Source organism: Hylobates moloch, unplaced genomic scaffold (assembly GCF_009828535.3).
Source record: "Hylobates moloch isolate HMO894 unplaced genomic scaffold, HMol_V3 SCAFFOLD_16, whole genome shotgun sequence".
NCBI lineage: Eukaryota > Metazoa > Chordata > Mammalia > Primates > Hylobatidae > Hylobates > Hylobates moloch.
This window is the reverse complement of record NW_026652291.1, coordinates 12,976,506-12,989,398: the sequence shown is the minus strand read 5'-3', so window position 1 is coordinate 12,989,398 and position 12,893 is coordinate 12,976,506. Positions and strand designations below refer to the sequence as shown.

Sequence of the window (12,893 nt, the reverse complement as noted above, 5' to 3'; positions counted from 1 at the left end):
GCTCAAGAGATCTGCCTGCCTCAGCCTCCCAAAGTGCTAGGATTACAGGAGTGAGCCATGGTGCCCGGCCTCCTTTGTGTCATCATTTCTCATCTCCTCACCTGGCTTCTCCTCCACCTGCTTATATGAAAGTGTTTCCCTGCATTCCAACCTGGAGCCTCTTTCTCCTGCCCAGTGGTTCTCCATCCTGGCTGTCCACTGGAGTCATCTCTGGACTTGAAAACACACAGACACAGAAACATTTGTTGACTTCCGATGGCCTCAGTGGGTGACCTGAGGTGACCTGTCTCATATTTCTAACATCATCACACAGGAATGTCCCTTCTCCTTCTCCCTCTTTATCTTGCATGACTCTGTGCCTGTCCTCCTGCTACTCCCTCTGCTTGAAACAGCTTCTCCAGTCCTCTGTCCTGCAGAGGAGAGCCCATACTTCCTTCAAGGCCTTCCCAGACCCCCAGGCCAGAATGAATCACCTGCCTCTGGTTTTTATGATCTTTTGTTTGTAAGCTTGCTTCTGTTGTTATTTGGTTATCATTCATTTGGAATGTTCTTGAACAAACTCAATCTGAAATATTCTCACCTGTGGCCCCCACCAAACATGGGTACAATCTGGGGATGTCTAAACTCATCTCTCACGCTGGCCTTTGAAACCTAGAAGCAGCACAAAGGTTCTTTTTCACACATTGACTCATTCAACAAACATGTACTGAGGGCCTATTCCGTCCCAAGCATCATGCCAAGTGCTGGCTGCAGAGATGGAGGGAGCTAAGTGTCCCCCAATTCTGGGAGGAGGTGAACTCAGGGGAGCTGCAGGAGCCCAGAGAATGGGCACCCAACCATCTCAGCAGTCAAGGAAGACATGGATTCAAGCCAAGGCTTAAAGAATGAAGGGTGTCAAGGGTGATGAAGGGGAGTCACGCACACAGACATACATTTAAATCACAGCAAACATCTTGTGATTTAAAAGGAGACAATGAATAACCAGGAAAAAGCACGATATAGAGATTATGAAGGAATTCCAAGTAGCTCAAACCGGAAATTTCATGGGGGCTACAGTGGGCTGAATAATGCGCCCCAGAGATGTCCACATTCTAATCCTCAGAAGCTGTGACTATGTTTTCTTACATGGCAGAGGGGAATTTGCAGGTGTGATTAAGTGAAGGATGTTGAGATGGGGAGATAATTTTGGATTATATGGGTGGGTCCGAGGTCATCATACTGTGCTCGTAAGAGGTGGCCAGGAGGGTCAGAGAGAGGAGATGAGCTGATGGAAGCAGAGGTCAGAATAATGTGGGGTCCATGAGCCAAGGAATGCAGGAAGCTTCTAGAAGCTGGGAAAGGCAGGAAATGGATTCTCCCCAAGTCTCCAGAAGGAAAGCATCCCTGCTGACACCTTGATTTTAGCCCAGGGAAACTCATTTTTAGATTTTTGACCTTCCAAACTGTAAGGTTATAAATGTGTGATGTTTTAAGCCACTAAATTTATGGTGATTGTTAGATCAGCCGTAGGACATAGCACAGGGCCCAGGAGTGAGAGTGGGAAGAGAGAGAGATGCAGGTGAGGGTGCATCTGAGAGTGGGAGGGCCTTGAGGGGCAGCCAGTGGGGAGCCACTGAAGGCGGCTTCCCAGAGCAGCAGAAACTGGATTCCAGTTTCTGAAGGGCCACCCGATGCAGTGTGGAGAATGGCTGGGATGAGGGAGTGGTAACAAGACCAGAACAACAGCCATCAGCCAGGAGCCGGAAGCCAGAAATGAGGTGAGGCCGTTTGCGGAGAGGAGAGGTCGTTTCAGGGCAGATGTTCAGTGTTTGCAGGGTGACTTGTAGGTGCATGTGGAGGTGCTGTCACCCACAGAATTTGTGAACTGATTATTGAGAGAAGGGGGAGAGAGGAGGAGAGCAAAGCTCCCAGCCCTCTGACAGGGAAGCCCAGGGGAGGAGCAGGTTTGCGGCATGGGAGATGATGAGTCCCATTTGGAATCGTGGCATCTGGGAAGTCTTTGGGATTTGGGCTGCGTGATTTGGCCTCTCAGAGACCCTCATCTCATCCTCTGCAAAACTAGGATGGTGAACCTCCTGCAAAAGGTTGTTGAGCCCATTATATGAGATAATGCATCCCTGTCACCTGGCCTGGTGCCTCCAACTTAGCCAACACCTATGCATGGCCACCATGATGGCAGGCAGAACGCAGACACTGTGCAGCAAGGAGGAACTGCTCCCCTCAAAGCTTCCACTCTTGTTCCCTTGCTGCCTTCTCTCCAGAAGGCTGGTCTCCCCAGGGCGAAGGAGGGCATGATCTGGAGCTCTTAAAATTTGAACACTGGGCTTGGGCGTGAAGGGGATTCTGGAGCCTCGTGAGTGCCTCAAGCCTGGGTGCCTGGGATGAAGGTTTCTCCTACAAGGTGGGAGACGGCCGCCAACCTTGAGGCTTGGCCCTGGGGCTTGGGGATGGAAGAGGAGATGGGATGGGAGCCTCTCAGACTGCCTTCTGCAGGATTTTGGCTGTGGAAGGAAGAGTGTTGAGAGAAAAGCTGTGGGAAGCAAAGGGGGCCTAGAGCCCTTGCCATGCTCCCCCTTGGGCCTCTGGAGGAAGCGCCGGGCATGGTGGTCAAAGCCAGCTGGGCTGGCCCACAGAGTCCAAGGGAGGGCAGCATGGCTGGGCATGCAGGGAGCCAGCTTCCCATGTGTGGTGCTGCTGACCTGCAAGCAGGGGCTGACTTGGGCCTTCTGGGCCAGAGAGCTGGATGTGGCAGAGGGGTCTATAGGTCCGGTGAGTTGCTGGAGGCTGAGCCAGCACAGTGCAGCCACTGGGTTGCGACCAAGCTGTGACTGAACTTCTTGTGTCCCTGGCAACCCCTCAGTCTGGGGCAAACTAACATAGTCAGTCGCCCCAGGCCAGGGCCAGCTTCTTGGGGATGTGACCCATGCAGTTGCACAGGGCTTGTGCTTAGAGGGGGCCCACACTTAGAAGCGTCCTGCGTTAGGCTTAATGCTCTGCTGTTGTAATCTGTAATTCTTGAAATCTGTACTTTTTTTTTCAGGAGGGGGTGAGTGTTTTTATTTTGCACTGGGTCCCAAACATTTCATAGCACATCTTCCCACAGGCCAAGGTCACCCATGAGGACCACACCCTGCATGTCAGAATCTGCAGCTTCTGTCCACGAGGCCCTTGGGAGGTGGAGACATTGAGTCTCCCTATCTGGTCCTCAACATCACCTTGTCCGAGGCTTCACTAATTAGTGGCATCTGAATTGAACCCAAACTTATCCAAACACGCCTCTTGGCACCCTGTCAGGGGAAGGACACCAGACAGAAGGCATTGAAAAGCCCACCGAACTAGACATCTGTTCTACTCTTATAAAAATCAATAAAGGAAAAAAATTAAAAATAAATCAATAAAGGAAAACTGACATGTGTCATGAACTTACAATGTGACAGACACTGTTAGCCACTTTCCATATAATCCTCACAAGCAGCCATGGGGTAGGTGTACCTCTACCCATCTTCCAGAAGAGAACACTTGGGCCCAGAGAGGGTAAGAAGAAACTTGCCTAAGGTCACACAGCCAGCAAGTGGGGCTGAGACAGGAACCTGGGCTGTGTGGTTCCAAAGCAGCTAGAGCTTCTGCCCCTCCCTGCCGCCCCCCCCGCCCCCCGCCCCCCGCCGGCACCCAGCCAACCTCAACAGCTCTTTAAGGAAGCAAGTCCCCATTTGGGAATGTTCTTACCTGAAGTCCCAGAAGCCTCCTGCTGAGTGCACACCTGTCTGCAGACTGTCACCTGGGATGACAGCAGAAGCCCAGGCTGGGACTGTGGCTGAGAAGACCAGTGTGGGATCAGATTTCCCCTCAAACTGACTGGCTTGTTGCCACACCATCGTTTCAAATGCACCACCCTGGTTTATTACACTGAAGGACACTTGAGAACACATTTGATTTTCAGGGGAAGTAAATATCCCCCAAAACGAGAAGCGAAACAAAAACAAATCACATCCTTACCCCCAAGTAGTTAGGGAACATCTTTTTTGCTAAGCACACTATACAAGGAAGTGTCAGAGGCAGTCCTGGTCCTCCAAGCAAAAGACAGGCGAGCAGGATTAGCAATGATTAGCAGTTGCGGCACCTCTCAATGGTGGGCACTTAAGTTTTCCTAGGCGGTACAGGCATACCTCGGAGACATTGCAGGTTCGTTGGTGGTTCAGTTCCAGACCAATTCAATACAGCGAATATCACTTTATTATGCAAGTCATATGTATTTTTTTGGTTTCCCAGTACATATAAAAGTTATATTTATACTGTAGTCTATTAAGGGTGCAATAGCAGTATATCTACTGTGAGAAACCAATGCGCATACCTTAATTAAAACATGCTTTATTGCTAAAAAATGCTGACGATCATCTGAGCCTTTTTGCTGGTAGAAGGTCTTGCCTTGATGTTGGTGGCTGCTAACAGATCAGGGTGGTGGTTGCTAAAGGTCAGAATGGCTATGGCAATTTCCTAAAATGAGACAAGAATAACATTTGCTTCATCGAAGGACTCTTCCTTTTTGTAAAAGATTTCTCTGTAGCGTGCAATGCTGCTTGATAGCATTTTACCCACCGTAGAACTTGTATCAAAATTAGAGTCCATTCTCTCAAACCCAGCTGCTGCTTTATCAACTAAGTTTACGGAATATTATAAATCTTTTGTTGTCATTTCAACAGTGTTTACAGTGTCTTCACCAGGAGTAGATTCTATCTCAAGAAACCACTTTCTTTGCTCATCCATAAGAAGCAACTCCTCATCCATTCGTTTTATGAGATTGCAGCAATTCGGTCACATCCTCAGGATACCCATGTAATTCTAGTTCTCTTGCTATTCCCACATCTGCAATGACTTCCTCCACTGAAGTCCCGAACCCCTCAAAGTCATCTATGAGGGTTGAAATCAACTTCTTTCATACTCCTGTTAGTACTGATATTTTGACCTTCTCCCATGAATCACAAATGTTCTTAATGGCATCTAGAATGGTGAGTCCTTTCCAGAAGGTTTTCAATTTATTTTGCCCAGGTCCATCAGAGGAATCACTATATGTGGCAGCAATAGCCTTAGAAAATGTATTTCTTAAATGATAAGACTTGAAAGTCTAAATTACTCCTTGGCCCATGGGCTGCAGAATGAATATTGGTGTTAGCAGGTATGAAAACAATGTTAATCTCTCTATACATCTTCATCAAAGCTCATAGGTGATCAGGTGCATTGTCAATGGGCAGTCATATTTTGAGAAGAATCTTTTTTTTTCTTTGCAGTAGGTCTCAACAGTGGGTTTAAATTTTCAGTAAGCCAGATGTGCTGTTTACTGTAAACCAGTAAACAGATGTGCTGTCATTCAAGCCTTGTTATTTCATTTATAGAAATAATGAAATGTTATTTCATTTATAGGAAGAGTTGATTTATCATAATTCTTAAGAGCCTGAGGATTTTCAAAATGGTAAATGAGCATTGGCTTCAACTTAAAGTCACCAGTTGCATTAGCCCTTAACAAGAGAGTTCAGCCTGTCCTCTGAAGCTTTGAAACCAGGCATTGACTTCTCCTCTCCAGCTATGAAAGTCCTAGATAGCATTTTCTTCCAGTAGAAAGCTGTTGTGTCTCCACTGAAAATCTGTTGTTTACTGTAGCCGCCTTCCTCAGTGATCTTAGCTAGATCTTCTGGATAACTTGCTGCAACTTCTATATCAGCACATGCTCCTTCACCTTGTACTTTATTTTTTATTTTTATTTTTTTAAATACCCCTTGGTGATCTGCACACCTTGTACTTTTATGTTATAGAGATGACTTCTTTCCTTAAACCTCATGAACTAACCTCTGCTAGCTTCAAACTTCTCTTCTGCAGCTTCCTCACCTCTCTCAGGCTTCAGAGAATAAAAAAGAGTTAAGACCTTGCTCTGGACTAGGCTTTGGCTGAAGGGATTGTTATGGCTGGTTTGATCTTCTATCCAGACCACTCAAACTTTTTCCAACTCAGCAGTAAGGCCGTTTTGCTTTCTTGTCATTTGTGTGTTCCCTGAAGTAGCACTTTAATTTCCTCCAAGCACTTTTCCTTTGCATTCACAATTTGACCAACTGTTTGGTCAAACAGCCCTAGCTTTTGGCCCATCTTGGCTTTCAACATGCCTTTCTCACTAAGCTTAATCATTTCTAGCTTTTGATGTAAAGTAAGTGAGAGATGTGTGATGCTTCCTTTCACTTGAACACTTGCAGGCTTCCATTGCAAGAGAGGGACCATTGCAGGGTTATTAATTGGCCTAATTTCAGTATTACTGTGTCTCAGGGAATAAGGAGGTCCGAAGAGAGAGAGAGAGTAATGGAGTAATGTCTGGTTGGTGGACCAGTCAGAACACCACATTTATGCGTGCAGTTTATGGCACCCTAAAAACAATTACAATAGAAACATCAAAGATCATGGATTAGAGATCACCATAACAGGTACGGTAATGATGAAAAAGATTTTAATATTGTGAGAATTACCAAAATGTGACACAGAGACATGAAGTAAGCACATGCTTTTGGAAAAGTGGCTCTGATGGACTTGACACAGGGTTGCCACAAACCTTCAACTTATGAAAAATGCAGTATCTGCAAAGTGCTGTAAAATGAAGCACAGTAAATCAAGGTAGGCCTGCAGTCCTTTCCCTCATCACTATCTTGAGAGTTAAGAGAGGTCTTGCTTCTAGACCTTTCTGTATACCATCTCCTCTCACTAGGATGCCCTTCCCTAATTTCTACCTGTTGAAATCCTATTCCAGAAAACTCCAAAGAACAGTGATTTAAAGAGAATAGGGCTCTATTTCTCCCTCTTGTAGAAGATGAAGGCACTCAGTGCAGGACTGGTATGGCACTCCATGGTGCTAGTGACCCAGACTCCTTCTGTATTGTTGCTCTGCATTCCTTAGCATATAGCTTCTGCCTCATAGCCCACAATGGCTGCCTGACCTCATCTTGACTGCAACCTCATGAGAGAGCCTGAGCCAGACCAACCAGTTAAGCTGCACCTGAATTCTTGACCCACGGAAACCAGGTAAGATTTTTTAAGTGCCCATTGTCATTTAAAGCTGTTAAGTTAGGGGGTAATTTCTTATGCATCAAGGGGTAACTAATACTGTGTATACAGATTTTTTCCCCATTTATTCACTATCCTGAGCCTCCATCCAAGCCATAGGTGAGTGAATCAGACATGGTTAAAGATTGCCTTTCAGAACACAAGTTCCTGAGGGAGGGCAGAAATCACGTCTGTATTCTTGCCCTTGGTGTCCTCCCCCAATCTTGGCACACAGTAGGATTGCAGTGCCTGGCACACAGTAGGAGCTCTGCTTCCCAGAAGAAAGCCCCAACCTCCTGGCTTGCTTTCTGGTAGGTGAGCCAACTTAAAGATGATGAGCTGCTAATGCTTAATCATCTGGCCCCTGGTCAAAAATGTGACTTTGGGACTGGGTGCAGTGGCTCATGCCTGTAATCCCAGCACTTTGGGAGGCCAAGGTGGGCAGATCACTTGACGCCAGGAGTTCAAGACAAGCCTGGCCAACACGGAGAAACCCCATCTCTACTCAAAATACAAAAATTAGCCAGGCGTGGTGGCACATGCCTGTAATTCCAGCTACTCAGGAGGCTGAAGCATGAGAATTGCTTGAACCTGGGAGACAGAGGTTGCAGTGGGCTGAGATCGCAACAGTGCACTCCAGCCTGGACGACAGAGGGAGACTGTGTCTCAAATAAATAAATAAATAAATAAACAGTGACTTTGTTTCCCAGAAGTCACTGTTTCAAAGTCCATTTTCATTCTCTCCTTGCAAGCACTGCCAGGGAAAAGAACGTGGTAACCAAGCAAGTGAAGGCCTTCCTGAGCCAACTGCCTTTCCATTGCCTGCAGCCAGTGCTTGAAGGCGCTGAGTCCTTCAAGGCCCACTCAAGGGCCACCTCCTCCCTCCTTCAGGCCTCCCTAACTGTCCTTCACAGAATGGGAGGAAGCAAAGAAAACCATGAAAAATGATTCTCTTATGCCAAACCTTTATGAACCATATTATCAGAGCAACTTAAATTATCTCTATAACTCATGGCCTCGTTTTTTTAAATAATAAAATATGTAATACTCTTTACTATAAATTCCACATAGCCGACTGGTTTTCACAGAACGTTTTCACTGATTTTTGCCAAACTCTTGTATCTCTAACTAATCTATGGTCGCAATTGATGAATAACCTGAATGTTGTAAATGAAAACATTTTTGTTTATACTAACTGGGTACAATCCAAGGGAAACAATAAAGATATAAGTCAGAACTTCACTCATTCATCAACAACATGAATGACTTCACTGCAGAATAAGACAATAGTTTTTGAAAACTGGGAGAAAATGTTCTTAGTTTTTTATGCTTTTCACAACATAATGACTAAAGACATGACATACTTTTAAAAAACAGCTTCTTTGAAGTATAATTGACACATGATAATTGTCCAAGTTTAAAGTGTACAGTCTGCTAAGTCTTATATCTGTGTATAGACCCATGAAACCATTACCATGATCAAGATAATGAACACATCAGTCAGCCCCAAAAGTTTCCTCATGCGCAGTGGCCTTGATTTTTTTTTTTTTGCATTTCTACATGAATGTAGTGGGCAATGTTCTACTCTAATGCCAATATCCATTTTTTTATCCTTCCCAATAGAATCTTAATTTTGATGAGGTTTCAACTCCTCCACAGCATGATCTGAGAAGGTTACTCTTACCCCAGGACCAGGCATAGATCCTAATTAACCTAATCAGTGCATGACATTCTCTTAGTGAGACTGGGGCAGGGATATGACCTATGTTGACCAATCACACTATACGGAATTTTATTCCATACTTAGGAGAGAGGGTTTTCCTGACTTGCTACAGGATGGACCCAGGGAACACGATCCTGGTTGTCACTGAAAGTTATCTTGGAACCATAGGAGAACTGGCTTTAGGATGAAGTCAACACTGAAGGGGTCAGAATAGAAAGAGAGACTAAATCAATCACTGAGTGATTGATGGCAACATTAAGTCTCTGATTGTTTTGCACCTGGAGCCTGCCTACAGCAGGCAGCTGTAGGCAGCTTCTAAGAGGGCTGCCAATTATTCTTGCCTCCTGGTCTTCAGACCTTTGATAATCCCCTTCCCTTGAGTGTGGGCAGCACCTGTGACTTGCTCCTAACCAATAGAACTGTGATGTCATGTCTGTGATATGGTTATATAGACTGAGACTTGCATGTTGCACTCTCTCTTTTGCCTTCTCAGCCTACACACTTTCATGATGGAAGTGGTCATGTTGGAGATTTCCACATGGCAAGGAGGTGAGGGTGGCCTCAAGACAACAGCCAGCAAGGAACTGAGGCCCTCAGTCCAGCAGCCCTCAAGGAACTGAATCCTTCCAACAACCGTGTGAGTTTGGAAGCAGATGCTTCCCCAGCTGAGCATTCAGATGAGACCCCAGCCCTTGCCAGCAACTTGATTGCAGCCCTGTGAGAGAGCCTGAAGCAGTGACAAACATCAACATGTGCCAAGTCTCCTAACTTACAGACTGTGAGATAATAAATATGTGTTAAGGCCTGGTGCCATGGCTTACACCTGTAATCTCAGCACTTTGGGAGGCCAAGATGGGAGGATCACTTGAGGTCAAGAGTTTGAGACCAGCCTGGCCAACATGGTGAAACCTCAGATCTACTTAGAAAATACAAAAATTAGCTGGGTGTGGTGGCACACACCTGTAGTCCATTTTATTGGTCAGGAATTCAGAGCATGAGGACTTGGGAATGAAAAGAAGACCCAGGAAGAGAGCAGAGGGCAAGTTTGGCCAAGGTGCACCATGGGCCACAACCAAAAGGGGCTGCTCAGATTCTTAATTGTGACCGTCTCCTCTATGGTCATTTATTAGCAACGGGGTCATGGTGGGGCTCCATCTGGTGTCCACCTGAGGAATTCTGGCTTCTCAGAGCAGGTGAGCATTGGGGCTAGGCCCATGGAAGCCAGGCTTGGAGAGACTTGTCCTGTGTTTCTCAGCAGCGATCCAGGCAGCTGAAGGAAACCTTTCAGATCAGCCTGGGAGGGGCTGAAGGACTGTTCTAGGTGCAGTAGTTATATAGACCGCTTCCCTGGGGTCCAGGGAGGCCTGAGAGTGGCCGGCAGACTTGTTTTAGAAACAACTAAGGAATAATAATGGGGCCCTGGAGCAGGGGTCTTCTTGCCCATCTCATTTGTAGTCACTGTGTTTATAGATGAGCAAGACGAGCCTTTGGGAAGAGACGCTCAAGGCCACCCAGCCAGAAGCCGCTGGGGTTGAAGTTGAACATGGATCTGTCCTCAAAGCCCATGTTTTCAAAAAGGGCTTTGAAACCCTTGGAAACATGTTACAGCCCTGTTGAGGGAGATGGTGGAGAAGATGACTCATTCCCATCCAGGAGGAAATAATTTAGCCTCTGGAGGAGCGGGAAAGTCAGTGGGGGGTGGTTATGACCTAACGAAGGGAACCTGTAGGAATCTGGGCAGAGGGGGAAGGGGTGTGAGCTGGAGCAGTCAGGGTAGCCTCTTGGAGGCTATACTTTTTCCCCCACTTAAAAAAAATAACAGCTTTATTGAGGTATAAATCGTATACTGTACAATTCACCCACTTACAGCATACAATTCAATGGTTTTTACTGTAGCCAGAGTTGTGCAACCATCACTACAATCAATTTTAGAACATTTTCATCACCCCATAACTCTTAGCAGTCATTCCTCATTTTCTTTTCTTCCCCAAGATTCTGACAACCACTAGAGTACTTTCTGTCTCTCTGGACTTGCCTATACTGGACATTTCATATAAATGGAATGTGGTCCTTCGTGACTAGCTTCTTTCACGGAGCATAATGCTTTTGAGGTTTATGCATGGTGTAGCATGTGCCAGTACTTCATTCCTTTCCATGGCATAATAATATTCCACTGTATGGATGTATCACATTGTGTTTATCCATTTGTCAACTGATGATGTTAGATTGTTTCCACCTTTTGGCTAGTATGAACAATACTACTCTTTATAGTAGTATTATATACTATATATAGTACATACTATGATAAACTTATACATGAACACTCACGTATAAGTTTTTGCGTGAACATGTTTTCATTTTTCTTGGCTACATAACTAGGAATGCAATTACTGGGCCACATGCTTATCTTGATGTTTAACTTTTTGAGGAACTGCTAGACTCTTTTCCAAAGTGGCTGCACCATTTTACATCCCGGGGGGAGGCTGGACTTTTTGCGTGTGCTCAGATGTGAATTCTTTTCTTTCTAACTTCTGATAGGCTGATTTGGTGGAAATCCAGGGAAGATGGAGGAGGAGGGTGTGAGGGGAGAGCAGCAGGGCAGAGAGGCCTGGGGATCCTTTCACCAGAGCCCTGGGCTCAGTCCTGTCTGGTCCCCACTTGCCATATGGCCTTGAGCAAGTCACCTCCACTCTCTAAGCCTCAGTTTCCTTATCTCTAAAATGATGATATTAGACCTGGACGATTTTGCCCCCAGAGGACAGTTGTGATATCTAGAGACATTTCTGGTCGTTACAGAGAGAGGCTGATGCTATGGGTATTTATGGATCATGGAGAGGCCACGGATAGCGTTAAACCTCCTGCAGTTTTGAAGGCAGCCCCAATAACAAAGCATTAGCCGGCCCCAAATGTCAGTAGTGGCCAGGTAAAGAAATCCTGCATGAGACTGAGGTGACCTAATAGGGTCCAGTCCTGCTCAGTCACTCTGGGAAATGCTCTGGGAAAAGACTGGGCTCCGGAGGCAATTTTGAACACCCAGGCACTTAGAAGAGAGGCCTCACGGTCCCACCTGGGGTTGCTGTGGGTCTTGCATTTGTGTAAGCTGTTCGGCGTTCTCCATCTGCGGTACCCGGCACAGGTGAATTAGATGCCAGGCTTGATGGACTAGCAGTCCGCCTTGTTGAGGAGTGAGCTCCTTGTCACGGGAAGCATCCAAGAGGAGGCGGCGTGCACAGCTGTCAGGAATGTGGAGGAGGCGCCCTGGCTGTGGTCTGAGGTTGCCCTTGAACGATTTCGAGGCTCCCTCGGGCAAGGCTGTGGCTCCCAGTGGGACGAACTCCCCGCCAGCTCTGGGCCTCCCCACCTGCCGGCCCGCGGTCGGCGCCGGCACAAGCGGAGGGCGTCTTCCTTCCCCTGCGGCCCCAAGCCAAGTGGAAGACTTTTCTCTAAGTTTCCCTCTCCGAAGCCCCGCGGGCCTCCCGCGCCCCAGCCCCAGCCCCAGCCTGCGGAGGCGGCACCCAGAGGTTGGGCGCCCGTGAGGCGCCTTGGCCTCAGCACCTCCCGCCCCCAGGCCCGGCCCCGGGGGCGCGGCCGCCCGGGCCTCCGTGTGCCCCAGGGGGCTTCGGGCCGCGAGCCGCTGCCGAATGGCTTTTGACAAAAAAGCCCTTGACCACCAAGGCCAGCCTCTTCCTGAAAGCCCCGCTCGCTCCGATACAGGAAGTAGAAGGGAGCGAACGCCCCAGAGCGCGGCGGCAGCGGCGGCCTGGCCCTTCCCGAGGGCCAGAGCCAGGGACATGCGGACGCCCGGGACTCCGCGTTCCGCGCGGCCCGGCGCCTGAGCGCCTCCGTTCCCCGTCCCAGAGCTGCCGGCGGCATGATCCGACACGCCGGGGCGCCAGCGCGCGGGGACCCCACGGGGTAAGTCCGGCCGGCCGCCCCCTCCTCCCTCGCGATCCCCACGGCCCCCGTCCTGGCTGCCCCACTCCACTTCTTGTCCCCGAGAGTCCTCCGGGAGCGTGACCTCGGGGTTGTCGGGCTGAGACGGGACCCCCACCGTGGCCGAGGCCAGATCCCGGTTCTGCGGGGCAGGGGGCGG

The 12,893-nt window shown here is 47.9% G+C and overlaps 1 protein-coding gene across 2 annotated transcripts in view; it reads left to right on the top strand.

Annotated features, from left to right (window-relative positions):
• The first annotated feature begins 12,374 nt into the window (after window positions 1-12,374).
• The window catches only part of RIN3 (Ras and Rab interactor 3), a 168,895-nt gene continuing 168,376 nt past the window's right edge, over window positions 12,375-12,893 (top strand). The window contains exon 1 of one of the 2 annotated variants that reach the window (XM_032134717.2): window positions 12,375-12,715. In XM_032134717.2, the coding sequence (XP_031990608.1) occupies window positions 12,672-12,715 (44 nt within the window). In that variant the 5' untranslated portion in view covers window positions 12,375-12,671. The remainder of the gene's footprint in view (window positions 12,716-12,893) is intronic. The other variant, XM_058429493.1, reaches the window with a different exon arrangement.